The 27,412-nt window shown below is 43.7% G+C and overlaps 2 protein-coding genes across 5 annotated transcripts; one reads left to right on the top strand and one right to left on the bottom strand.

Moving 5' to 3' along the window:
• Window positions 1-527: 527 nt before the first annotated feature.
• LOC108153215 (LHFPL tetraspan subfamily member 3 protein) lies at window positions 528-6,446 on the top strand. Its single transcript, XM_017283037.2, has 6 exons — window positions 528-769; window positions 4,818-5,006; window positions 5,101-5,234; window positions 5,302-5,428; window positions 5,561-5,803; window positions 5,873-6,446. Exons 2-6 carry the CDS (start codon window positions 4,865-4,867, stop codon window positions 6,022-6,024), a joined length of 798 nt encoding a protein of 265 aa, XP_017138526.1. The 5' UTR covers window positions 528-769; window positions 4,818-4,864; the 3' UTR covers window positions 6,025-6,446.
• A 2,374-nt stretch (window positions 6,447-8,820) lies between these two features.
• LOC108153534 (lysosome membrane protein 2) lies at window positions 8,821-26,289 on the bottom strand. Of its 4 annotated transcripts, none has more exons than XM_017283598.2 (8): window positions 25,847-26,289; window positions 17,850-18,141; window positions 12,263-12,354; window positions 12,028-12,185; window positions 10,761-10,902; window positions 9,975-10,688; window positions 9,780-9,905; window positions 8,821-9,713 (listed from the first exon to the last, which is right to left on the bottom strand). In XM_017283598.2, the coding sequence occupies exons 2-8, from the start codon at window positions 18,130-18,132 to the stop codon at window positions 9,327-9,329; spliced, it is 1,902 nt and encodes a 633-aa protein (XP_017139087.1). In that variant the 5' UTR covers window positions 18,133-18,141; window positions 25,847-26,289; the 3' UTR covers window positions 8,821-9,326. The 4 variants fall into 4 exon arrangements, with proteins under 4 accessions (XP_017139087.1, XP_033243376.1, XP_017139086.1 ...); XM_033387485.1 differs by having other exon boundaries at window positions 17,850-18,145; window positions 25,982-26,289; XM_017283597.2 differs by having other exon boundaries at window positions 17,850-18,145; window positions 25,847-26,285.
• Window positions 26,290-27,412: the final 1,123 nt, after the last annotated feature.

The raw sequence follows: 27,412 nt of genomic DNA, 5'->3' as shown, positions 1-27,412 counted from the left end.
ATTTATGTTGAAGATACATTTGACTTAATGTTGTTGTGTTTACATACTTTATGTGAAAATGGCTATTTTACCTGCCCTTTCTCTCATTTTTCTATTAATCTTATCTTGTCACGACTTGTACAAACACTATCAGATATTCCCAGGCCAATTGTTTGCCTGGCATTTCCTTGCACAAAGAAAGTATTCAAAGGAATTCGTCAACATCCTGCAGGTAGCAAGCAGTCCCGTCCCTCACCAGGTATTTCTCTTGCATCTCTCTCTTTTCTCTATCTCACCGATAGCAGGAGAAATTTCAATAATTCTTCGAGGGAAAAATAATCATTCGCTGCATTTTATCATCAACAAAATAATTGAAAAGAAATGCCAACAATTTTCGCTGCACTTATCCAGAGGCAGCCACGATCTTGCACTCTCTTTAGCACTCTCTCTCTTACTCAAAAACTCACAGATATACTCAGGTATGCCTCAGTTATACCTGTGTGTAGCTTTGTACCCCAATGCCAAGCCCGACCAGCAACGAAAACCGTCTCACACGTATTTCAAGCGCTGAACGCGACGGTTCTTTTAGCGGGTTTCACCAGAAGAAGCGGATCTATCTCTCCCTAAAAATAAATTCAGCTCACTCGCGAGTTTTATTTTTTTTTTTTACTAAATTAATGCAAATAGAAACGCCAAACAATAGCAACAAATTATAATACCCACAACCATATAGTATATAAGCCGTGATACAAATCAACCGCTGTCCAGGCGAAACCTGTTCTCGAGCACTGTAAGCAAATGTTGTGCGAATCTCGAATTAAGTTCAAACTTAACGGCAAAAGTAAATGTCAGCCAAAGGTGCCGACAAAACTGCACTGCGCCCCTTTTTGCCATTTTAACATTCTGCAACAAAAGCATACATATATCAGAGCAACATAAAAAATGTACAATAGCCAAGGCAACCATACAGCCATGCCGCAGAAAGCAACAATAACTGCGGCAACAAAGTTCATCCAACATAAAAACGTGAAAACCTTAAAAAAAAAAATACAACATTAGGCACAGCAACAATATTGCAGAGGTGCAACTGCAACTGCAACATTCACATTCGCACACAAACTATCACACACAAACACACACATACACACATATATATGTATACATGTATGCATATGCCTTGTGGAAGCCATGCGTATTGAAAGTGCAACAGCAGCAGCAGCGACTGCGGCAGAAACCGCGCGCGCGCGCGCTCAAGTAACGTGAAAAACCAGAAAGAGGCACAGTTTTTGTTGTGTTTTTTTGTTTGTTATTTGAGGCAACGTACATCTCCGTTGAGGCTTCTGCATCGGCGCAGTGGCGGCGGCCTTCGTTCTGAAGGGCACCGAAATAGGGCGCTGCAAATAATACCCGTAGAAAGAAAGAGAGATAGAGGGGCTTGAAGAATAGCTAAAACTTTGCCAATAAATGTTTTAGAAAACTCTCAAAATACATATTTTGAAATAGAATAAAAGAAGGGCTACAATTCTTAAAAACACGATTTATAATCAAATAAAATTGTCTAAATGAGGATTAGAAAAATACTTGGGAGTTCAAGTTTTTGTAAGATGCCACAAGAGCACCAGAACCCTAATGCACCTTGGCCCCAAGTGCGCCCCTGTCTCCGGTAGGCAAAAAGCCGAGTGAAGAATCTCTCGGTGTGAGTTACTATTATGTATGGACCTGGACCCCCATTGAAGTTTTTTAGTTGTTTTTCTCCTGGATAGCCTACGCTCTGTGTTGGCTTTTGGTATGCGCGAATGTTTGCCAACATCAAAATCGTGATCTAATAAAACAGCACAAAAAATAGAGACACATACCTTAGCACACAGATAGACCTGGGACAGACGGACGGGAATGAATGAGTGAGCGGACCTGATTGGACTCGACTCTGGCAGTCGAGAGTGGAGAAAACAAACCTGAAGATTCTCCAAGCCCACATTTGGATGGATGGCTAATGGGTTGGCAGCTGTAAATGCTGTCAATGTATTGAATAACTGACTGCAAAATAACATTTGCCGGTTCTCCGGTTCTCCGGTTCTTCAACTCTCCCTCCGTTCACTCCTTCGCACTTCGATACGATCCGATGCGATCCGTTCTCCCTATTGAAAAAGAAATCGTCTTTCCATTCAAGATACTATATGTATATGTAGTATGCAAAAGGGGAACCAAAAGAAATGGGCAAAAGCGAAAAAATTCCAAATAAAAACAAAAATGTTACCACAACAACATTCTGGTCGAACACAATAGCCATGTTTATAAGCCATTTCCGCATAATTCTGAAATGTTTGGAACCAGTTTCTGGTTGGGTGTTTTCTGTTTTGGTGCCTGAAATTTAGCAACGGACAATATTTGTTTTTTCTTTTTTCCTTTTTTCCCCGAGCAACTTCTGCGAGTATGAGCGTGTTAATCAAGCCATTGGCAGTCTTCCACTTGTTTTAGGTTCCACTTTGATGGCCAAAACCAGCCCCATAAACACATACGATGCGGCTATAACAAGCCAGTTACAAGACTCGTCCAAAAAAAGCAAACAAAAATGTAGACTCCCCTCGAAGCGGTATGCGGAACAATGAATACTTTTTCCTCCGCTTAGACATAATTAGCTGAGCAAAGGAGGGAAAAGCTGTGAAAATGTGAAAATTAATTGTCGGTGCGTGGCCAATTGGGGTGAGGGGTGCCGTGCCGCCACAGACATGGGTCCACTCACCTCACCCTCACCCTCACCCCGTGTGCCTGTGCCTAATGTGAGATTAATGTTTGACAAAGTAGAAAGTCATCTCGGTCTCGGTCTCAGTCTCAGTCTCAGACTCGGGTGGAGATTGAATGACCAATGTTGGATGTTGCAAAAAGAAAGCCCGTCGTCCAAGGCAATTTTCGCCAATGCAATTGCACTCGCAGTGGCATATTTCACTTAGCTTTTAGCCACGTTTAAGGTAACAACCGCCAGCGGCATTACCCAACTGACCTTATTCCAATTTTTGGCTTCTGAAATTTCATTAAATGCTGTGCCAGCGCTCAAATTCGAGTACTGGCCCCTCTGTTATTTCTGTTAATTTAACTTTGATTTTTCTGTACGTATATTTCTTTCCTGTATTTCTTGGCTGTAAGTGAAACTCGAAGCCGAAGTCGCAGCTCAAGCTGAAGCTGAAGTCGCCGCCGGCCGGTGAGCGGATGTAACCCAAGTCTTGCCCATATATGTGCTTCGTCATAGCAGAGTTTCGTTGCTGCTTTGGTACTTCCACTCGAAGGCTTTTTGCTGGTCACTTTCTTTTTGGTCACGATCGATCCCATGGAAAAAGTTATGTACACCCAAAACCCATCTGAAGTCGCATCGAATGAATGCACTTACAAATTACACCACAGAAAATTCGAACAGAAATAAAGGAAATTACTATTCGTCTGCGGTTTGTCTGCATTTGTGACAGAGACTCCGACTCCGTCTGCGTCCGTGTCTGCGTCCGTGTCTGGGTGTGCGTCTGCGTCTGGCTCTGGCTCTGGCTCTGGCTCCAAACACCCCACTGGTCCACTATAATTTTCCAGAGGCCCGACGCGCCTCGCCTCGCTTTTCATGTGACTCACGGACACGATTTTCCAACAAAACCATCATTGACTTTATTTATCACGTGCCACTCGGGGAGTTTCTTTATGTTACTGGGTTGTGTTTGTTCTGGATCGACTCTCTCTTTTGTTATTAGTATTATAATGCTAATCGATTAAGCTTTGCCTTGGACTCGGACTTGGACTCGGACTCGGAATCGGACTCGTAGTCAAACTCAAACCATAATTGAGTCTCATTCTCTTTGTTTGCTTGGGTTTTAATTCACTTTAATGAACTAATCTTGACCAACACCAAGAGAGCGCTTGTTTCTCACAGTCTTTTGTGTTATAATTTCCACAGTTCCCTCATGAAAAGAAGTGTAATAAATTAAGCATACGCAATGGGAGTTTGGGGCTGGGAACGCTGAGAGACAAAGCTAATGAAAATGCATTTTAGTCGGCCACATTTTCTCTCAGACAAATCTGATTTGACTGAAAGCGAAACACGTTTATTATTGATAGGCAGCTTGGCTCGATTGTGGCTGTTGGCCAGCTAGAGCCATGAATCATGGCTAAAATTAGACCCTCAAGACGGATTGCCGCAGACTCGTTCAGCAATATTTTGCATAATGTCTTTCGCTGATCTCTGACGCTCTCTCTCTCCCTGTGACATAGAATAAGTGGCAGATGTGAGGCAACCGTGGAAAGCTAATGGCTTTTAATAATTATCTGCTTGATTTACATAAGCCACTTGGCCGTTGAGAGAGTAAAACCAAAAACGTTGCCCCAAGCTGTATCTCTATCTTTTTTTTACGATTGTTGTTGTCCGCAGCTGAATTGGCAAATGCGAATGTGTGTTTTTTTTTGGAGCTGACTTTTGATTGAAGTGAAGGGGAAAATTTCATAAAAACCATGTTTAATGATTTGAAAATGCTTTTGAGTGGCTATGACAGATGTGGTATTGCAGTAGTTGCATAGAGAAAGGGTATGGGTGATGGATCATCATCAAAGCATCCTCTTCTTGCATCATAGACGGAGATGCATGGCTCCCAATTACAAGCCCTAGATACCAGACGTAAGCCCATTACTGGGAGCGAGGTCATCAAACCGAAAGCTGGGCAATTTAATAAGCTTAAAAACCGATTTATGACCGACAAAAACGCAATTGTTGTGGCTGCTCTGGTTGCTTTGGTTTCCTCTTCCAACATCGTTATTAAGCTGAAGTCAGACTCCCAACATTTAACCATACTTAACTCCATTCACAGACACAGTAATCAAACAAACAAAGAGGCTCCTTAGTCGACTTTGCAAAATGGGCACAAAGATCGAGTACGTGGACACCACACATCTGTACGCCTCCAAGTACATACGCAACTCGAAGGCGATTGGAGTGCTCTGGGCCATCTTTACCATCTGCTATGCCATCATTGGCATTGTGGCATTTGTGACGCCAGGTGAGGGGGGCCTTCGGCAAACAATAAATCTGCCAGGCTCTGGCCAATAATTCAGCAACTCTCTCCATCTCTCCCGTTTGTTTTTCTGTTGCAGAATGGATTGGGGATCCGGACAATGACGGGGCTGGCCGGCTGGGTCTGTGGCAGCAGTGTCAGCGCGATGAGATCTTTGACAATTGTCGCCGCCGCTGGGAGAACGTATTGGTGGTGCCAACCTTCTCGTTTCAGGTGAGTGGACTGGCCATCGCAGCTGGAAAACAAATAATATACGACTCTTTCTATTTTTTCTTCATAGTTGGCCACATTCTTCATGATGGGCGCCATTGGGCTTGCCTTGCTAACCATCTTTTTCTTAGTCTGTTTGCTGTTTATGAAGTCGACGCGTGTTTTTCATATTTGCGGATGGATGCAGATAATATCAGGTGCGGCTTACGCTTACCTTCCCCAACCTATCTCCCAACCCCAAATCGAATAGGGCACGTTCTGTTGTCAGACACATTTCTGTATTGTACATTCTGATGTCTCTATCATGTCTTTGCTTTTGTTGGTTCTAGCTCTGTGCATGATTGTGGCCTGTGCTGCTTTTCCCTTTGGCTGGAATTCAGATGATTTCCGCAAGATCTGCGGCCCGGAAGCGAATCGATTCGAGCTGGGCCTCTGCGGAATTCGTTGGGCTTATCCCCTTGCCATAATCGGCTGCGTGGACGGTGTCGTGCTGGCCACTCTGGCATTCATCTTGGCCACGCGGCACGTGCGTCTTCAGCCGGATCCCCTCTATCAGACTTCGCTATACAAAGGTAGGTCGGGAATTACATTGCTTTTGATGGAAGTGTCAGCATCTTATCTTACCTTAATGTTTCTTCTAGGTGAAATCAATAATGCCTATCTCACGGATGCCATTAGTTTGGCAGGGTCCCGGAAGTCGAATCCTCATATTACGGGTCTGAATCTGCAGCCCATTTTGTTGGTGGCGCCGCCAAATGAGGACAGCATATCGCAGTTTTCCCGCTATCATTGAGGATCCGATTATTTTTTCGAATCCCAACGAATCAGTCAAGACAGCTACCATGCTTAGCACGTACAACCACCTGGAAATGTTTCGCTTTGGTTAAGAGCTTAGCTAAGCGGTTATTTAGCGGTTGAAAGCTTGCAGCCGTTTCGTTTTGAATTTGAATTGTGGGTTTGTTTCTCTGTTTTGTGCTTGCCCCTCTGTCTCTCTTCCTCGTGTGTGAGTATCTGAATGAATAGTGTGTAATTTTTTTTGAGTGCCTCTGCCCGACTGAATGCCAATCTTTAGTTGTAAGCTCCGATTAATTTAACACCTTTGTATAGCTTGTGCCTAAATGTAAACTTTGACTAAGAAAATGCAGAAAAGCGAATTCTCTGCCTGTAAATTATATACCCATAAACAATAAAAGATGTACAAATATTAAACATAAAGCACAGACCGATTTTCATTTCGACCACAATGGCAGCCTCAATTATGCCATCATCATCATCAGCATCAAGGTCAGCCGCTTTTGGGCAAACAAAAATGAAATTATGCCCTGGCTCCGAGGACCCTGTTCTTATTTCTGTCCATAAAAACCAATAACAGCCAACTTAGCGCCCAATTTGTTTGTCCCTGGTCCGAGATCTCCCTTCTGCCAATAACCATTTGGCACATACTTTTCCAATAAAGTATTTACAGCAAAGTTTTCCTTCTTTTCCCGCTTCTTCCGTCTTCTACTCTCTCTCTGTGTCTTTTCGGTGGCTGTGGAGAGGGGAGGCAATTGAAATATTTCAAGGCGACCAAATAGAGCAAACAGATTCGTGGCAAGTGCAAGTGGATCTCCAGGCACGTTCTAATATTCTTGTATAATTCATAAGCAATTCCATCAACGGCCTAAGTGGCCAACCAGCTGGCGCCTGAAGCGAATCAGGGAGGCATTCGACAGCCAACGAAAGAAAGCAACCCCCAGGCTGTGCTGTGATTTCCCGTGACTTCTGTGGATACTCTATGATGGTTGGGTGTGATTCATTTATCATGCTGCTTGTTACGAGCATATTTCAACATTTTAGGGACAACCACATTACCATGATGATCCATATCGGTGCATATATAATAGCTATAACATCTATATATATCTCAGCTATGTGCTAACAGCTGAATGTTAATGATTTATTGGTGCGCCTGGCAGACAGCTGCAGCCTAAAAGTATGCCAAGCACTTTTGATACGGCGAATGCGAAATCGAAATCCATTAAGAATACATATTTCCACTATCGTAAGAAGGTATACCACCTCTATATCGTCCATATCGGCTTAGATACAAGGGAGTTGAATCTCTTCTATATCTGAGAGTATCACAAGCTTCAACTTGGTCAGGCTATATTCTTCGATTGTTTTTATTTACTTCAGCCATTTCTTTTGGCTGCTTTTTGCCGCCTGCAACATATGGCCAGCATTTTTTCAATTGTGCTCAGGCATGGCATTTTCCATGGAAATCCTCCATTCCGACACCCTACTCGAAGTGGCAATGAAGATCTCTGGCATTCGGTGCGGATTTTGATGTGCCAATTGTTTTTATTCGATTTTATCGCTCGCCATAAACGAATTTTTAACTTTTGTTGTCCTTGAGGTTTGGCGGCCATTTCATGCGATGATATTGCTCTTGGATGATGGGGATGGTGTGGCTGTGAGGAGCCATGCAGGATGGCAGTGGTGGTGTGGCAGTGTGGTGCGGTGTGTGTGTGTGGCATACATTTATGACGCATTTGGTAGCACATGCTGCTGGCGAATATTAGTTTATCACCCGGCTTTTTATGCATTTCCAAGTGCCTGGCGGAAATTAGAGACGTGAAACAAGTTTTTTCATGGTTCATTTTCGTGGATAAACTGTTTCAATTATATATGATAATAGAAGCAGGCTCTTTGCCGCAGCACTGCGTTACAGTTCTGCCAAGGCAGCCCAACCCCAACCCCCTTTCGCAGGCAGCCACCCATACCCCCGGCCACAAACAAACACACAAAAACTGAAGAGAAAACTGAAAGAGATGGAGGGGAAATGAATTGCGCCTTAAAGGTTTTCGTTTAAGTGAAATGTCAGCAACAGAAATTGAATCGAAAATTGTAAAATTGGTTTTGTATAAACATTTTTGCCAAATGAAATGAAAACGCTTTTCTTATAGCTGCCACATGCCGCAATTGTGCCGCTTGCCGATTGCCGTTTGCCTCCTGCCTGCCATGAAATTGTATTCTCTTGATATGCTCTCCTTTTTCCTTTTCCGTTTTACTTGACTTTTGAGGCAACATTGCAGAACATCATATTTCTTCTGACTGTTTTTTATTCCACTTTGGGGCCGAAACAAAAGCACTGCTGCCTGGCCAGAACTGGCCAGAACTAGCCATCCCATCCAGCCATCGAGCCACCCACACGGCGTCCCCTTCTCTGAGAACTTGTGTTTAATTTATTGCTCATACGACCCGTGTGGCTGTGTGGGAGAGTAGGAAACTGCTGCGCTGTGTGTGGAATTGTGGAAACGTCAAAAGTGCGTCAATCAACAGAAGCTCGAGGGCACTTTCCTCCGTCCATTTGCCAGTGCACTTTTTACAGAGTTCTTTCCTTTATTTAGTTTGATTTATAAGATCTGGAGAATTGTTTTTGCAATTGCCAAAGTCTGGAGCAGGAGAATCTGCTGTTAACAAGGAGATTTATGTTTAGGCAGCAGATTTATTGGGTCTGAAAAGGAGTAGATTCTTCGAGAAGGTTTCAAGAGTTTGAGAAGAGCCAAAGTCATAAAGAGACTTGTTCTAACTAAAAATTCAACCAGAATCTGTCCAAATCCTATTCCAAGGAATAGTTTCTTTCTTCTTTCTTTCAGTTTACAAATTCATATTATCAATTATAATTTCATACATCCTCAGCCTAAAAATTATTTAACATATACATACATACATACATAAAATAATTAATATCTATGACTAAAAGGTAGTTACGTCTAACGAAACTAGATATGAGCGCTCGCATTTTTCACATTGTAAACTTTGACTAGTGAATTATTTGTAGCATTTAAAAAAAAAAAAAAATATATATGTACTCTGACATCTATCTACAGGATGAACGAATGAGTAGAAATGAAAACTGAGCTGAGTCATGGTTATGCATATCCAGTGGCAAGAACTTGAAGTATATGCCACAATTTTGGCCAGAACGAAACTAGAACTAGGTAAAAATATTCCCAGACACACACACAGGTACACAGGTACACAGGCACACCCACTCAATAAAAAAAATAAACACACACACTCTTAAATCACTATCAAAATCTCTTGCTCTAACTATGACTCCTGACTGACTGTCCCGCTGCTCTCGAGGCTGCCGTCGATGATGGGCTGGGCGTCCTCTCCATCGTTATCCCCCATGCAGGCCGCCATGGGTCCGTGTCGGAGAAGTGAGTAGCTATCGCGATGGTGCACCAGCAGTCTGTGCTGCTGGTGGGCAATGAAGCTACTGCCACGCCGCAGTGATCGGCGTCCCATCTCGAGGATTTCCAGCGTGGGATCGCGGGCAAAGACAAAATTCTGGTAGGCCCGCACAAAGCTGAAGATCACAGCAGAGGCACCGCCCACTATCATCAGATAAGAGCCAATGGGTACGGCATTGGGGGCTATGACGGTGGCAAGATATATCCAACGCTTGATGGCCGGCGTAAGCTCAGAGATGCCCTAGGCGATTGGGAAAAGATACAATAAAGAATGATGATATTACGGGAGCGAGTGTTGATCTCTTACCTCTTCCAGCCACATGACCGGAAACACAAAGTCACGGAAGTCACGCACTGGATAGACGTCCTTGGCACGCGTCACCTTCAGATTCAGCTGGATCCGCACCTTGCCCTCCAGGGGTACTCCAAGTTTCTGGGGAAACATTAGAAGAACATCATTACAGGAAGGTGTTTAATGGAGTTTCACTGTCTATCCACTTACCGGTTGTATTTTGAAGTACGTTTCATGCTTCTCGCGCTTTGGTTCCAGACCCTCTACAGAGTCAAGAAGGTCCGGATGGGCATCGTAAAAGTGCGGATTGGATATGTAGACAGGTGCACCGTACTGGCACGGACTGATGTTCTGCAGACCCCGCACCGGTTCATACTCGTTCGAATCGAAGCATTTGTTCTCTGGATTGTGGGCGGAGTCACCGTACGAATTGTTTGGCAGTCTAAACAGATCCGCGGCAATGCCATCCTTCTCCAAAGTCTGATCATATTTGAGTGGAATAATGCGGCACAGATCCTTGTCGTAGATGTAGACCATCTCCGACTTGGTGATGTCCCGCGGCGGGAAGAAGGATCCCTCAGATCCGGCCACACTGGTGCAGGGCTCCTCGTTCCAGTGCGGCAGGCGATTCATGCCATTCAGGGAATCGATGTAGCCAAACTGATCCATTCCCTCGTAGCCCGTCTTGATGGTGGATACCTCGGTGAGGGTGCCATTGCGGCCCAACAGGAGCCCCATCCGCTCCATGGGCCGCATGTGTTTCGGGTAGAATCGATGGGCGAGACTCACTAGGGCGTCGTCATAGCCAAAGACCAACTGATCTGCTGTCACGTTGATGAAGGGCTTGAAATTGGCTGCCGTGATCACGACGGAAATGGTTTTCGACAGAAGATAGCCCAGTTTCGGACTGAGGCTGGTCAGGGTCTGTCCGTTACAGAGAAGGGGGGCATTAACAATGATTACAGGAAGCAGGTAGTTAGAGCTACTTTCACTTACCAGCAATGGGATGTTGGGCGTGACTATGGGCGTGTTCTTATCAATACTCAGTTCAGGAACAAATTGCAGTATCTTCTTATGCTGATATGACACGGTGTAGTTATTCTCATGAAACTTTACATTCACCTTCTCCATGTCTTCCCTGTAATAGATAAAAGCAAAACATTATCACCGATCGTCACGTGCTGCGGTCCCCGCTTCGTGGTCCAAAGTCAGGGCCAACAAAAAACCAAGCAATTGAATGTCAAGTTCAGTTTCGTTCATGCCAGAGAAAAAGACGTTGAAACGAGGCGAAACGAACATAAAAAGGTACAGGTAAAAAAAAGTAACAACGGATGACAGGCAGTTTGAAGCATCTTTTTTGTTAGCTACCGTTTGTCATTGTGGTCCATCAACGGCGCCAGTCCGAGTGCCAGTCCCAGTCCCAGACCCATCCCCAGTTGTCAAACAGATTAATCTTTAAACTGTGGACAATGCGATGATTGATCACTCGGACTGACTGCCAGGTTATCCTTCATTTAAACGGGTTCGCAACTTATGATTATATATTGCATTACATTTCCATTACGCGATCTAGATGGTGTAATCCCCGTTCAACGGAAACAGCATGCATATCTCAAGTGTAGCCCCAGGCTAGAGAGCCTCGGCTTGATGTGGGCTCATGGTTTAATTGGCCAACTAATTGCATGGTGGTTCATGGCGCATGATCGCCTTGATTGGGTGTTAAAATAGTTAAGATCTATTCAATTGTTTCCCATTCGTTGCGGTTCAAACGGAGTTTAATCTGATTTGGATTAGGCACTTTTTGTTTAAGTGATTTATCAAACAAAATTGAATCATTTGGGAGAAATACGATTATTTAGGGCCCTTCTAGATGTTCTTTGAACCCATAATCGAAACAAAGCAATTTTAAGCTTTCTAATAAACGAACTTTGATTTATTCCGTAAGTTGAAAGCCGCAATTATTCTTCCTAGAATCGAAACATTTATTTTTGTTTTTTGGCTAATTTCCCAACAGTTCGAGTATTGCATTACTTTAAGCCACTTTTAGCTATTCTAATTACAGTCATTAAGGCATCAACTTCCCAACAAACCATGACCAATCGAGCACTTTGCCAAAGCCACCATGAAAATGTATCCAAGTATACCCCCCAAATAAACTATATATATATAAATATATGTATAAATGTGTATGTAGCTACTTTTAAAGACCAAAAGGCGTAACGAATAACTCAATTGCAAAGATGAATGGTGCTTTGGGGCTTACCTGTAGACAAAAGGACCAACCTCTTGGAGCTTGGGCTTCTCGCCGCTGAGGAAACCATCTGGATTGGTCACATTATAGATGTAGACCTTGGTCAGCCGTATGACGCCGGGTCTTTGCCAATAATGATAGCTCAATGTATCATTCCACAGCCTTAGGTTCTATAGAAGGGAAGCGAGAATGTTACAGAGGTACTGTATGTCCTTTGAAAGGTTCTTGCTTGGGAGACGGGACCTACCTTTAGTATGAAATAATCCAGCCAGGGTATGGAGGTTAAAAGTATGCCTAATATTAAGGTTATTATACCAATTATTATCACAGCTAGTCTATCTGAAAGAAGGAAGATTTAAAATTGGATTAGTATATCAAGATTTCATCGAGTCGATGCAGGTACCCCATGCCTGGCCCTGCCCTCAAGCTTCGCTTGATTTCAGTTGTAAATGAAATACGTATATGTAATTTTGATGCGAATTTCATGGATCAATTTAACGGATGTCACACGCAATTTACAACGGTCAACAGTCTCTCATGCTCTTGGCCGACTTATCGCCAGGGGACATACAGACATACGAGTGTGTACATATTTCTGACAGCTGCGGAATTTACGATCCTCTCTTATCACTAATTGAAATTGAATCTGTTTTCGGCTCATCTCTCAGAGACAAAATGCAATGGCAATGCATTGCTAATTGGCTCATGCACTTAGCCCCCGACTTGGTTTTGGTTTTGGTTTTGGGCTTGGGTTTGGGTTTGGGGCTTCCTTCCATCACCTTGTTGGCATTTTGTGGCAGTGGGCGTGGCAAGTCGCATATCGAATCCGTTGACGAATCCACTGATGTTAATGATGATGATTATGATGACTGCTATGATGATGGGCGTACAATGCCAACGGGTTCTCCGGCACGGCGTCGGAGCGCCCCAAAACAGTCAACGAACCGATCGCCAAACCGATCAAGAAAAACTGTTTTCGCCCATAGCCGAAAACCGACAACCGAAAACCGAAAACCCACTATCGGGAGATAAAAAGTGCAAGGTGAAGCATTTTTGGGGAAAAACATAAATTTCAATTTTATATATATTTCATTTTTATGAAATGCAATTTGTTGGTTCTCTTTCCCTGTTTTATTGCTCGCTGGCTCGCTGGCAGGTTGGCTTGCAGTTCAACGCCGTCAGCGCGTTTCGATAATGTCGAAAAAAATAAGTCAGTGAAAGAGGGAGAGAGGGGAGAGGAGCAGGGAGGAGATAGACAGAGCTACATACAGAGACAGACATCTACATTGTGAGTGCCATAAATCAGCTTGAAATTCATTAAACTCACATTGGAAATGGGCGCGATAATTGCTGTCAAAATACCGTCGGATTATATATTACATACATACATATGTATATGTATATGTACGACATGTATTTTTTTATGCTTTTTTGTTGTTTTTTTTGCCAGGCAAAGTTCAAGCGGCTTCTTTTTGGTGTTCCACTGACCCTGAGGAGCTCTGACGCTCTGAGGCTCTGTTTGAGAGAAAGTTACGCAAAAAAAAAAGACCCCAAAAAACCACGATACGAGTAACAACAACGAAAAATTGTCATAAAACGAGGCACATAACATTTACAGCTCCAGTCGCAGTCGCAGTCGCAGTCGGGGCTCAAGGTCAAGGGAAGACCCTGCCTTTGCTCTTCCCGCATCACAACAGAAAAGCTCCATTCATGTCTGAACTCTTTCGCTCTTGCGCTCTCGTTGCGCCAGCGTTAGCTATCGATAATTGTACATGTTACTGCAATCGAACATCGCGATTGCAACGTAATCGGTGCGGCTGGCGGTGGGGGCAGAGTGGGAGTGGGAGTGGGAGTGGAAGTGGGGGCAGCTATGGCGATATGGTCACTAAACATTTGGCACACAATTGATACGTCAGCGCCTGCCTCACGGTTGACAATTATGCTGATCTCTGACGAGCTGTACTTGTGGATATACTCGTATATAGTAGCCATAGCTTCTAGTCTGGCTACTCCAAGCAATTGCTTTGGTTTTTGTTTTTGTTTTTGATATTTCTGTTTTGCGATATGTTTTCTTCGGGTTTTCCTTTTGTTGCTTTCGTTTACTTGTACGTACACGGGGTGAAGTTATCAGTTACAACGGCGGCAGGGGTGTGGTATAAGGGGAGGAGGTATAACCACAGATAACAGTAATCGCAGGTAATCGATATAAAATCGATGTGCGACAATGGATTTTATGAGATGTTTCACACTGAAATATAGGAGGAAACGAATATAGGCTCGAGAGTAAATTTTTATATAATTCGTATTCCCATGATATAGTCCATTTAACAACGGGGGCCCCTTTTCAGCACGCCGCTGCCGCCATCAGCACCCATATCTGGTGTCATATGCTCGTTTCTTTAAAATTACAGCTTAGCACGCGATATTCATATTTCCGAGCTTCTAGACCACGCACAAAACGAGTTAAAGCCCCCAACAACAATCACAACAGAAAGAACAGAAAAAAGTTAAGTGCAATGGAATCGAGTAGACTTTGAAGCCGTTTAGATGGGATTTTAAGCTCCGTCTAGAGTGAATTACTTCGAACTATGAGTACTATAAGTGTTTGCTGGGGAGGCCTCTGGAGATTAGCTTCTATTTCCAACACTGTGTCTGGCTGCAAAGCAAAGACCAAGCAAAACATAAGAATAAACGTACATTTGCCAATCGCCTGCTAAAATTAACGCTCACAATTACAGGCTATGGAGCTGGGGCTGGGGCTGCAGCTGCAACAGAAACCGCCACAAAGCAACCATTTCAATAGAGTTTTTCTACTGCCAGGCGGAACTGTTGTCTCTCCGGACAATGGATCCGACAATAGACCCCAGCTAAACAGTTGCAACGCCTCGCGATTCAACAATCCAGTCAGTGGAGATTTCGTTTCAGAACGTGCCGCCTTTGGGGGTAGGCAGCGTAGGCAATAATGCGAATACCAGATCTGATCCGGCTGCCCCTCATCTTTGTTTTATATGGCTTTATAGCCATGTAATCACTTTTGTTTAAGCAAATAATTGGCGTTCCTTACGGTCCGAATTCACTTCCTTGTACGCGCTACAATTTGCATCACGTGTGCTCACATCTCTCTCCTCGATCTGGATAGTGGATTGGGTGGATCGACTGGATGCGATCCCCGAACCAATTAGCTGAAAAACGTAGAGCGGAAACAAAGGGCAATGGGCATGTACCACGAAAGATAAAGCCAAACCGGTTGACCCACCCGGGACGTGCCTTCGCGGCTATTTTGCATTTAAGTTATCGCGTTTCGGCCCTTAATTAAAGCATTTACAACTGATTTTTGCTCTGGATAAGGACCCCAAGAAAAAGGGGCTCCATAAAGAAAAGGAGAAGCGCCAGCCGAAGGTTAAGTCGGACGCTGGATAGGAAAGTTTTTGCCTGGAGATGAAAGCAAAGTGGAGGAAATCTTGGGGAGAAACCCATCATGGAAAGCGAACAATGGGAATGTTTTCAGGGGCCGGAGTCGCTGGAATTTTAGATTGAGATTGCAAGACTTTTAAAGCAGGAAGTTCTGTAATGGAATGGAAATGGAATGTGGAATAAAGTTAAGCTTGTTCCTACAATCGCTATATGCCCCACGATTGTGGTGTCTTCACATCAGACTCAATCTCCCAAATCTTAGAGTCAACAATCTCTGAAAAGCTGCATTTCGTTGACTTCTTGTTTGTTCACTTTTGCTTCTGTGTGTCAACATCTTACGAATTCCGTCACAGAGTAGCCAAAAGCTGAAGCACGATCTAAGCAAGGCCTTAATGCCAGCATCTGGTTATATAATCGCAAAGCTCACACACAGACACACAAAAAGCGAACTGCTATTGCTAAAGATCCCAAAGTGGCGGAGGGGCAATGCAGTTGGGAACTTCTTCTTCTTGAGGCGGCACTTGAACAGCATCGGCATCGACATCGACATCGGCCACTGGCGCGTCTGTTTTTGTTTGAGCCGGGCTAACACTTGGGTCTATGGCCCCCCCCTATGGAAGACATAGAATTGGCCAGAAGCAAAGGCCTGAATGGCTGCATGTGTTAATTTATGCTCAATCTCTCGATGTGGGGTCCACTGTTCGTATACTCGATTCCGCAGCCAGCCATGTCCATGTCCACTCGACAACCTCTCTACTCACTGTCGCTATCGCTGGCCTCTTGAATGCGAGTACGAGTACTCATATGTATGCACCCAGACACTCACTCTCCACTCATTCACCGTTTTGCAGCTTCAGTTTTCGGCTTGGTATTTTCCTCCTCTCTTGCTCTCACTATATCTTGGACTTTTGAGGTCTTGTCTATTGATTTGGCAACATTTTCATATTTGCTGTGTGTATTGGTATCTGTGTTAGTACGAGTATTTGGAAGTTGATACTACGACTAGTAGTTGTTAGTGCTAATGCTGCTGCTGCTACTGCTGCTGCTGCATTGGTCAGGCATTGGCCATAGATTTTTCAATTGCCTGTTTTTATTTTGCCTTTGCCTCACTTCTGTTTTTAATGCTGTTTGCGGCCGTTGGCAATGTTCAGGCATTGCATTAGAATTGCCCAAGCATAGTGGTAAGAAAGCCATTTGTAACAGCTCAGAAGAGAGGGAGGATTAAGGTGGAAGAACAGGTCAAACTTCCCTAATGACTCAGCCACGCTAATTGTCTTAGAAGTTGTCGTCCCGCGCATCTGAATCATCATAAGTGGCCTTAATTAAAAAGTTTTTGTTTGAGACAAAGTGAAACAATCCTTATCCGTATCTCATCACGTATCACAGAAGTACTTAAGCCCAATAATTGCCATCTCAGCGGAGAGGACCATGGGCATGTCATCATCTGGGCAAGGCGACAGCGGAGTGCCAAAGCCAATAGCAAGGCATTGGCACACAGCAAACATGGCTATAAAGCCAGTTGTGGACTGGCCGACAGTCAAGTGCAAAACGCTTAAAATATAATTCTATATAAGCGACAGAACGCAATCGAAATCGAATGAAAACCAAAGTGAAACCGAAATCGAAACCCAAAACCTGAAAAATAAGAGAAAAGCAGCCTGGCAGCGATGTCTAAGCCAAGTTCAGAGAGCCAAGAGTATATCTCCGAGTCTCCGAGTCTCCGAGACTCCGAGACTCTGTTTTTCTCTCTTGACAAATGTTCTTGGCCATGGTTACTTGGTTCGCTGGCTGTTTGCACACTTGGCTGCCTTCGGATCTCGTCTAAGTGTGGCCTGTGCGGCGTATACGCAATGTCGGCCATTGCAAAGAACGCAACCGTCGACACAGCCGTGTGCCTCTCGCTGTCTCTGTATTGGTGCGTATCTGTGTGTTTCCTTGATTTACATCTGTTGGTTAGTTAGCTGCTTACTTAGTTGTGTTTTGTATTTTGTTTTCGACTTTTCGTGTTCAAGTCTGCCTCCCCTCAGGTTGATTGCCTTTATATTTTGCTGGTTTTTCTTTTAGCCAAAGACTTGTTTTCCATTTTTCGGCTGCAGTTCTTGGATGACCAGTTTCGTGCCCACACATTGCGGTATTTTTTAAGCTATCTATCTATTTATCTTTTATAATGCTGGCCGACTACTGCAACAGGTTGGGGGGCTTTTGTTTTTGGCCAAATGAACAAGCCACTCTCCAATTTGGCAGTTGATATTGACTTTTAGTCACTTAATTAAGCTTTTAATACGATTTTTCCTTAATTGAATTTTCTAATTGACAGTAAGAGACTTTTCATAAGTTTTCAATAAAGTGATTTTCCTTAAAAGGAAATTTATGAAAAATATTTGGATAATATGGATAATTCTTTTGTCGAAAATACTTACTATTACTAATCTTAACTCCATGAGATATCAGCATGGAGAGGGGCGTTCCTCTGTGTGTTACATGAGGGCGTGACCGCCTCCCCGTGGCGGTGGATCCCTGGGATGGCTGTGACTGTTGTTGTTGTTGATGTGGCTGTTGCAACTGTTGTTGTTGCTGTTGTTGTTGTTGCTGCTGTTGTTGCTGTTGTTGTTGTTGTCGACGACCACGCCCACAGGTGGCCCAGTCAAGTATATGATCTCTAGCAGTGCGTCCATATCTCAGATAATGTTTTTCCAGGCCCATAATTCAAGTCTATCTGGAGAGAGAAGCAATAAAAACAGAATGAAATAAAACTGGTTGGCTAAGGGGGATTACGAGAGTTCAATGCAGTCGTAGATGATGGAGGGGAACTACAACATATCGTAGTACTTATGAGGCGTAATTATAAGTTAATTGGTCTAACCGTGTCGTTCAAGTGCTTCCTGGGGTCAGTGTCTAAGCCACTGGTGGCAGCTTTTAAAGTGCGAAGAGGTTCTAGAAAGCGGAGGTCGTAGAACCATCAGCCCAGCCTTGGCATACTCTCCCTAAGATAATTCGGCTATGATTGGCCGGAGAAGCAGCTCCGTACTGTACTATACGTACAGTAACCGCAACAGTTCGTGCCATTAATTAATTTACAACAATAAAAATACATATTTTTATTAGCCCAGCGCCTGATTAATGCGCCATCGGATAGAGGTAAATACGTTTGTCACTGGCTACGTGAGGCACGGGGAAATCTGTTGAATAGCAGCTCGTTTTTATATGCTAATTGAAAATGCAGCTACATAAAGGAAATAAAGTGAGTAGGCGATTGTATGGCGGGAAAACGTGAAGATCGCCAACAGGTCTCTGATCTCTGACAATCCAAAGCGGAATCACAACACGTGAATGGGTGGCAGACAGATGTATGTAGATATGTATGTATGCATTTTATAGAGCAAAAGGTAGTCATGTTCAAGGTTATCTGGGAGAGAAATTTTTTCATTGGGGAATCACCTTAGACCGGATAAAAAACAAGTGACTTAAGCGGCGAACTTTGCCAGGCTTGGACTTATGCTTGGATTGGACTTTCATTCGCTTCTGCTTTATTTCTCTCAGACAGAAAGATTTCCATTTAAAAACCCATCTCATCTGAGGGCAAATTATATTTAAATGACTTCTGACATAACCGAAATGTTAGCCAAAACATTTTTGTACGCTGCTGTCACATTTGAGCGATTTCTGAATTATGTAAAACATAGGGGAAAAAGACAGCAAGAAAAAAACAAGAAAAAACACAAAATATTTAAACGAAATTAATGACATTTACATTTGTTGTTGTCTTTGTTTTAGTTGATTTTTTATTTTGGTTTTGCCTCGGATATATATTTTTTAATTGCAGGCTGCCTTTAAAACTGCAGACTCACTTGAGACTCTGCCTTAATTTGTGGCATTTTGGCAGGGCAAATATTTTGCTTTTGTCGCGGCGTTTTCGCTTAATGAGCATAAAATAATTAAGGCCGCATTTAATTTGCCAACATTTGTGCTGCTGCTGCAGCTGAAAAAAAAGAAACAGGAGCAGGAGCAGCATCAAGGAAGCAATCGTCAAGGGTATTGGAAAGAGAAAGGACTGGGAAACAGGAATTACTCCGCAAGTGTTCTCGTTCTCGTTCTAGCTAACGACTTCATTCGAATCGGAAGTTCCTGGCATTTATTTAGTTATCATCTGGGGGCCACACCCCCACCAATTAGCCCCTCAGACACACACACACACACACAGACACACACTTTTCCCACAATTTACGCCTCATCAGCGGCCAACGACCAGCGCCAATCCATTAAGAAGTTGCCGTAGAAAAAAACCAAGTGGGGGGAAAAAACGGCAGAGAGAAAAAATAAAAGTGAAACACGTTTTTACAATTTTTGTGCTTATTGGCCACGGCTTGGTCACCTGGACAGCGGCGGCGGCAGCGGTGGCGTGGCCTGGTCGATGGCTTCTTTGGCACATTATGTAATACAAATGAGAGACCAACTGCGGCTCCGGCTGTCGCTGTGGCTGTGGCACTGGCACTGGCATAGGCAGAGGCACAGGCTCCGGCTTTATCTGTGGCTAGGACTGGGGCCCGGTATAGTTAGAAATCATTAAAAAATAGCACATGCATTTGCGTAAAGAAATTTCAAAATGCCGAATGCGAAATTTGATTGACCTAAATACGGTTTTATAACCACACACATCCAGAGCGGCGGTCTATATGGCAACTGGATATGTGTTGCAATTGCCACATGCCACACGCTCCTCCGCTCTGTACTGTCCGAGGCTTTCTAACAGCTGACGACGATATCCAACCTGATTCCAGCTCTGGTCTCAGTCTCACTTTCGATTGCAGTTGCAGCAGAGACAGAGACAGAGGCACAGCCAGAGCCAGAGCCAGAAGTAGGTTGCCTGGCCAGCAGGCCACTAAGCCACTGAGCCACTGAGCCACTAAGCCACTGATTTCAGCCACTTTGTCTGGCTGTGGCGTTCGTTGGCATTTGCCGGAGTCGCCTCTCCCGCTTGCACCTGCGTCTGTTCCAGGTTCCAGTATGAGTCAAGAGCTGCGCCTTTTATGGCGCCTTGGAAAGGGTATTGCCATGAAGTCTTTTTGGAGGATATCAATTTGGGAAAAACCCAGATTAACTTTAAAGTCTTACGATGAACTTTCGATACACAAATGGTACAAAAAGGTAATGATAGATTGGCGTTAATCTTGTAGTGTTTTTGTGTGAGATTCATAGCGTGACCGTAAAATTCAGAGATGACAAACAACTTTTATATTGCTCTTTAATTGAATGATTGGATCTGTTGGTTCACTTGTTATTGATGGTTATTATATTGAATGGGCTGTAGCATTATGTGAATTATAATATCAGAATACTCAGTTCATTTTCGAAGATATATTCCTCCTAAAGTATGGATTCCGCCTAGATATCAGCATTGTTCTTTCTTTGGACGGATGGATGGATCAGCTGCTGCTCATCTTCATACACATAGTCTTGATGTCTATCTACTCTCAAGTGTATTCCAAGTTCTCTTAGTTCCTTGACTCATTCGCCTGAGGCTGTTGCCTCTTGCCAAACAGTAGCAGCTCGCTGCAGCCGTCATATATCTCTCTCCATACGTCTTTCCTTGTGCCATTCCGTATGTCTGCCAGACTTCCAGTGTCTGCACTTGTTTGTTTTGGCTGCTTGTGGCTGTTGCTGCGGCTTTTGCTGCCGCTTTTTATAATTTCACACAACTTCAGATTCAGCTTCAGGTCGCATTTTGTGTTGGTGGCTGGTTGGCTGGCTGGCTGGCTGGCTGGCTGGACGTTTAAGTGGTTTTTTTTGTTCAGTAGTGCGAAGGTCACGCGCCACTTTTCTCTTTCTCACATGTATAATGCAACAGGCTCTTCAGCTGCATGTGCATCCACATCCCCAACTCCTACTTCATCTTCAACTGTTCCCCCAAGATCCAGTTTTGAGTGTGTGCGACTTTGCTTTCGGCTCGTTTTATGCATTTTTAATAAATTTCTGCTTAATTTTCGGCAGGCAACGCTTTATAATTTTTGTATGATTATTTTTTGGGGTTTAAATATATTGCATATACATATATAAAATATCAATTTTTTAGCATCATCAGCTGCAACGCTTCCTTTTTCCCTTTTTTCTGTGTTGGGTCTGATTACATGGTGCGGGATGGCTTGCAGCGTGTGGAAAGGGACGTGGCACTTGAATGGCTTCATAAGCCATGGCCAAGTTGCTGGCGAAAAGAGTTGCGCCCACAGAGGGCATGTGCATGGACATGGGCCTGGCATTTCATAATTGGCATCGTTGGGAACGCGTTGATTGGCAAATTGTATGCAATTATTGAAACCATTTTTTGTGGGGGAGGGGGCTCACGGCGGGATGTTCGGGAAATATTCGATTTCATATTCGGAAAGTTCGTTCATCTTTCGGCATGTTGACATTGAGATAAACCAACTTTACGGAAGTTTCCAATCGAACCAGAAGCAATTCCTCTCATTTAACTCTAATTGCCGCTTACACACACGGTGCAGGGCATTCATTCGGTTGCGCCTCCCTCCTGACTGGAAGTTTTCCGCTCTTGCCACGCTTGGTAGCGCCACACGTTCCGTTCCTCCAGAGGCTCTTTGCTCTTCTTATGCCATCGTTTTGTTCAGCTCAATTAAGGCCCAGGCTTAGCCCCAGCCCCAGCCCCAGCCCCAGACCCAGACCCAGACCAGACGCATCGAAAGCAATGGAGATAGATAGAAATAGATACAGATACTTATGCATATAGGTGACTCCCACTCTCCCTCTTCCTCCTCCTCTTCCAGCCAGGCCAAGCGCAACAAATCGTTCTCTAAATGCTACAACAACTAAGAGCACGGCGATGCGATGTAAACAATTTAAATGGCATTAAGTAATTCAACATTAACATTCAGCTAACATTCATGTTATAATTATTGTTGTTTTAGAAATTGAAAACAAAAAGTGATGCAATTTGCCAGCGAAGTGTGCAGAAAAGGCGCAAAGAAGAGCACAGCCTTAAAACAAAAGACTGAGGCAACGAACTTGACATTTCTATGGGGTTCAGAATGCGTTTCAGGGTGATGGTTGATGGTTACTAAAAGGAAAGGTTTGGTTACTTGAGGGCAGATGTCAGGGACAGGGACTTGGTACAGGTACTTTTCATGAATGAATCTCAGATGAATTAGTCAGATGAAACTATTAGAATCTCTCGCTACCAAATACTTTTGAATGAAGTTGTCTTAGCTCTATTAAATTCTATGCTCTTCTTGACTGCTTTGGAGCTCTGTTTCCCTCACTCCCCTCATACTTCACTTGATTAATGCGCCCCCGAGCATTTGACACGCGCTCAAGTCGAGTGGAGTTTAAGTCAACAACAAATTGAACAACAATGTTGTTAACGTCATAGAGCCTCGTCTCAGTCTCAGTCGCAGTCGCAGTCTCACTTCCAGACACAGTCCCAGCCCCAGCCCCTGCTTGAGCCGTATCCAATCGCTGAAGCGTGGCCAGCCGCTCCATCAACTATAAAATTATTGGCAAACATTTTCCAATAGTCAGAGGTAGCAGCCACAGCAGCAGCAGCAGCTGCGTCGAATGTTGTAATTTATATACTCTCACTCTCTCTCTCTCTCTTTGTCTCTCTTTTTGTCAGTCTTTATATGCATTTATATATATATTTTTGGGGCATAGTTTATGAACCATTTTCGCATTCGCGAAATGCTCCAATTACGCCCGAGAATTTCCCACTCTCCCAGCCATGAGCTGAAAGACATTAAACCCTTTTTCGGGCAAGCACTTCACATCGTGCCATGAATCAATTTGGCTCGTTTTACGGGTATTCGCCAGTTGAGAAGGGTCTGATCTGGTTGTCAGAGAAATGAGGCTGGCAAGGTCGTATTCGTACGACTATATACAAGTATCTGTATCTGTAGTCGAGTGTGTGTGCGAGCTGGGGCCGGCAACATCAATCCTGACCTAAGTCACTGGAGACTTCGATTGAAGTGACTTGGAGTTGGTTTCGGTTGTCTACCCTCCGGCTGCTGGGGATCGGCGATTGATGGATCTTTTTCTCTCTCCGTCTCGCGTTCATAAACGCCGGCAAACGGCAATTTGCCAATTTTACGGCCTTATCAGTGTGGTTCCAATCGATTTGTTATTAAAGAGCATGCCTCGCTCATTATGTAAACGTATCTGCAAGACACCTTCATGGGTTTACGGATTGTGTGTTTGGGGTATTAGCAAGTGTGCCCTGCCTCGGGGCCCTTGGCTGTCCCCTATCTCCTATCCCCTAACCACTATCCCACTATCCCACATCCACTGTCCACCGTTCAAACCAACTGATTCACAAAAAAGCTTGTGTCAATATTTCAATTTAACGGTTAAGAAAACACCAAAAGTAACGCAATAAAAACTACAGCAAAAACTACATACAACAAAGCGATCACTCTGTTGCCTTTTGTGTGACGTCTATTGCTCTTAAAGAGGTTTTTTTTCGCTCTTGGCTACGAGGCTCTTGCGGTTAATTAAGACAACTTCTGTGTCCATGCCCAGGCCCAGGCCCGGACCCAGGCCTAGCCAATTGGTGGGCGGATGGATAGCAGATAGCTATAGCTCTGGATGGCGGGATGGCTGAGTGATGGGATGGCTGGCTGTCTGGGGCTAAGTGACTAAAGGTGTAGACAGCGTTGGAAATTTCGCTAAAAATGTTGTCTGCGGTTCGCTTGAAAGTGAAACTGATTGGGGTTAAACGAGAAGGTGGCGTGATTGCAGGGGCACGATGGGAAAGGGCTACGAAGTTTAGAGATACTGCCAACTGTATGTTGTAAGGCCACCATCTTATGGAAGATAAAATAGCAGAATAATCGGGAAATAGGCTAAGAAGATCGTAGATTGGCAAAGATCGTCTCTTTGATACTCTCGAAGGAGAATAAATGGTTTGGGGCAAGCTCTTCTTTATTCAGTACCTGCCCGAAACCTTCTCCAAGTGTAACTCTTAACCAAAACCGACGCTTCGAAATCATTTAAGCATTTCATCATTTACAAAAAATAAGTATTTTCCATACAAAATATACAACAAAACTGTTGATTAAACACTTCTTAAGCCTGAAATTTCACACCATATCATCTCAGCAAAGTGGTTTTCCTCTCTTCAGAGTATTTCTCTATTTGCCTTCTGGGGTCATAAGCTATTTCGCAAGATTCAGTTAAAAGCCCTAGTCTTAGACACTGGACAAATTAGTCAATAATCAATTGCGATATTTAACAGATACACATGAAAGATCCACATTCGTGGAGCTCTAATTGAGCACCACCGAATGCAAATAGCCGACTGAAGGGAAATCCACTCGGTCACCTTTGTTTCTCTTTTTCTTTTCCTTTCCCTTTCTGTTTCTGTTTTAGTTTTAGTTTCTGTTTGAATTTCACCTTAACATTGACCTGAACTCTGCCACCAAGTGGGTCAAACCTGATCAGAGCGGGGGAAATGGCAACGTTTTGAGGTCTTTGGTACGTGTCTGCGGTTGCATACTTGCGAAATGCCACCGAAAAAAATTCAGAAAAAATAACACTGATCCACAGACTCCGAACATGGATTTGGCCAAGAGACAAAGCTGAGGAATTACCACTCATAACCACATTGCCGCTATTTTGCATAGCTTGCAAAATGATTCAACTTGATTGCAGACTGCAAAAATTAGCCAAAAACCCGAAAACTATTTTAAAACAAAAGCAAATCAAACCCAGTTAAGATATTGCCCTTGCTGTGTGGCCGAACTTTGGCGAAGGGTTTTTCAAGCCAATCCTTGGCTTAGGGTTTTCAAACTACGCTTTGCATTTCTGATTGCAGACACTTCCAAGATTAATTCTAAATGAGATGTCTGGGGTTGCACCGGGCTGATAATGCCTGCTGTTTATTGTTCGGAAATCATAATCAGCTTAATTGATTTGCTCTTGTCGGTGCATTTAATTGGGAATTTTTTGACAGCTCCGTTAATGTTCGCAATCCAATTAAAAAATGCACATTGAACGGCACTTGGGCGAGAGGTGCGGCATGGTTTGTTTGAGTTTGGATTTATATAAGGGCACACCACCGTTGATTAAATTGATTAGCAAATATTTGATTCAAAAACAAAAACAATTGTATAATTGTTGATAGATTTGAGCAGCATTTTGAATTGCAAATTGAATGTAAATTGAAATTAATTTCACAAACAAAGACGCTCAATGTTTTAATAGCTACATATATGTATACATCACGTAAGTAGATTTTTAAACCAAGAAAACTATTGAACTATTATTTTCTATTTTAAATTTGCACACTCCCAGATGTTGGCACAGCCACATTCAATATTAATTATTTACTAATTCACTGAACATTACACATACGCCCCCTTTGGCAGGGAACATGGAAAACAATAACTCATGCGCCCCTCATACGTCTGACACTTACATTTGAGAATTCTTGGAAACTGCACAGCTAATCCAATGTTGGGAAAGGTTGAGGAAGTCTATCTGGCGATTGGGGTTGGCTTTTTATGGTTTTTGGGGGCTTTCTACAAATCAAATCAGCCGCATATTCACTCACTTAACGAATTGATTTAGAGCCAATTGTAATTCGTGTTCCGTTTAAGTTTAGTCACTCATATTATCCTGAAGCACAGAGACTTTTGGGGTTCTTTTAGTGCCTCTGAGGGGAGATGCATGGACTGAGTGGTATATGACGATCGCGCACGCTCCCGAGCATGTGTCGTTTTAGAGTTGACGCGTCGGAATGAAAAACTCGCATGAATGGACCGTCGTCTGGGCAAGACGTTTTTGTTCAAAACCCCAAGACTTATAGCGACGTCGTATAGCAGCAGCAGCAGCAGCAGCGGCAGCAGCAAGTCGGCAGTGATCGGACGCCGACTAAGTACGAGCCAGCGCTTAAGCCGAGCTCTGTTTGTATATGTGTATCTGTGCCTGTGTATCTATATCTGTGAATATCGGCGTGCCTGCTGCAATCCTCGCCGCTATTTTAGATTCAACTTAAACCTACAAAAGTTTGGCAATTGCCTGAGAGAGAGAGACGCATGCGCCACTGCCGCCACAGACGGCACGCAGGCGGCGCTGTTCTCGCACCCTCCGAGGTGGGTTTTCGGCAGTGTTGAGTTTTCCTTTCGACGGTTGTACGAGTAATTAGCCCGAAGACTGGAACTTCGAATCGGGGGACTTTTTTTGGAGTTTCTGCTGAGTCAGCAGTACTATACGACTTTCGTTGTGGTTGCTTCTTTTATGTCTCTCTGTCGGGTGGGTTCTGGTAAAGTAAACTTGTCGGCATTTTATAGCTTCCTTAGTATTTCCGACTTTTGGGGTTTTTCTGAGCGATATGCGGGGCGACGGAGTGGAAAAAGATTCCTCTTACCCAGGATGTGCATGCGGCAAGGTCCAAGGCTGACGCATGATGCAAGGCTTGTTCATTCTGCTACCAAATCGTAGAAATGGATTATCAATTGCCCTGAAATTAACCCCAAATCATAAGGCTTGAAGGGCAAGACTTGTGAAAACTTCCACGCCACTAAAACCAAAAAAAAGGCCCCTCTCCCTCTCTAAACGACCATCAACAGTGGAAGTGGAAAACTTTGTAGGCAGCGCAATTGTTTTTATGGTCACTAGTTAACCGTCCAGATCAGGGGCCTGACTGGGTTTGCTTGGCTACCAGATCATTCCAGCAATATATAGGCGATTGGTGCAACTACGCACTGCCATCGATAATAACAGCACAGTTATTGATCTGGCCAGAACCTGTATGCAGATGACCGACTAGTTTTATGGCCAAGAACTTGACAATAAATTGATTTTAAATGATCGATTTGGCATACAGTGAAGGACATCCAGAAGCCTAGTGGGGTTCCGTCTTAGATCATAACTTTCTCATGCAAAAATGTCAATAAAAATATGCAGTGTCGGGTAATTAGCATGGCTTGCCTGTTAAGACCTCAACGAAACGATCTCTAGGCTTTACATTGTATTAACGTAC

The sequence above is a fragment of the Drosophila miranda genome, chromosome XR (genome assembly GCF_003369915.1).
Source record: "Drosophila miranda strain MSH22 chromosome XR, D.miranda_PacBio2.1, whole genome shotgun sequence".
Lineage (NCBI taxonomy): Eukaryota > Metazoa > Arthropoda > Insecta > Diptera > Drosophilidae > Drosophila > Drosophila miranda.
This window is presented reverse-complemented; position numbering and strand designations above follow the sequence as displayed.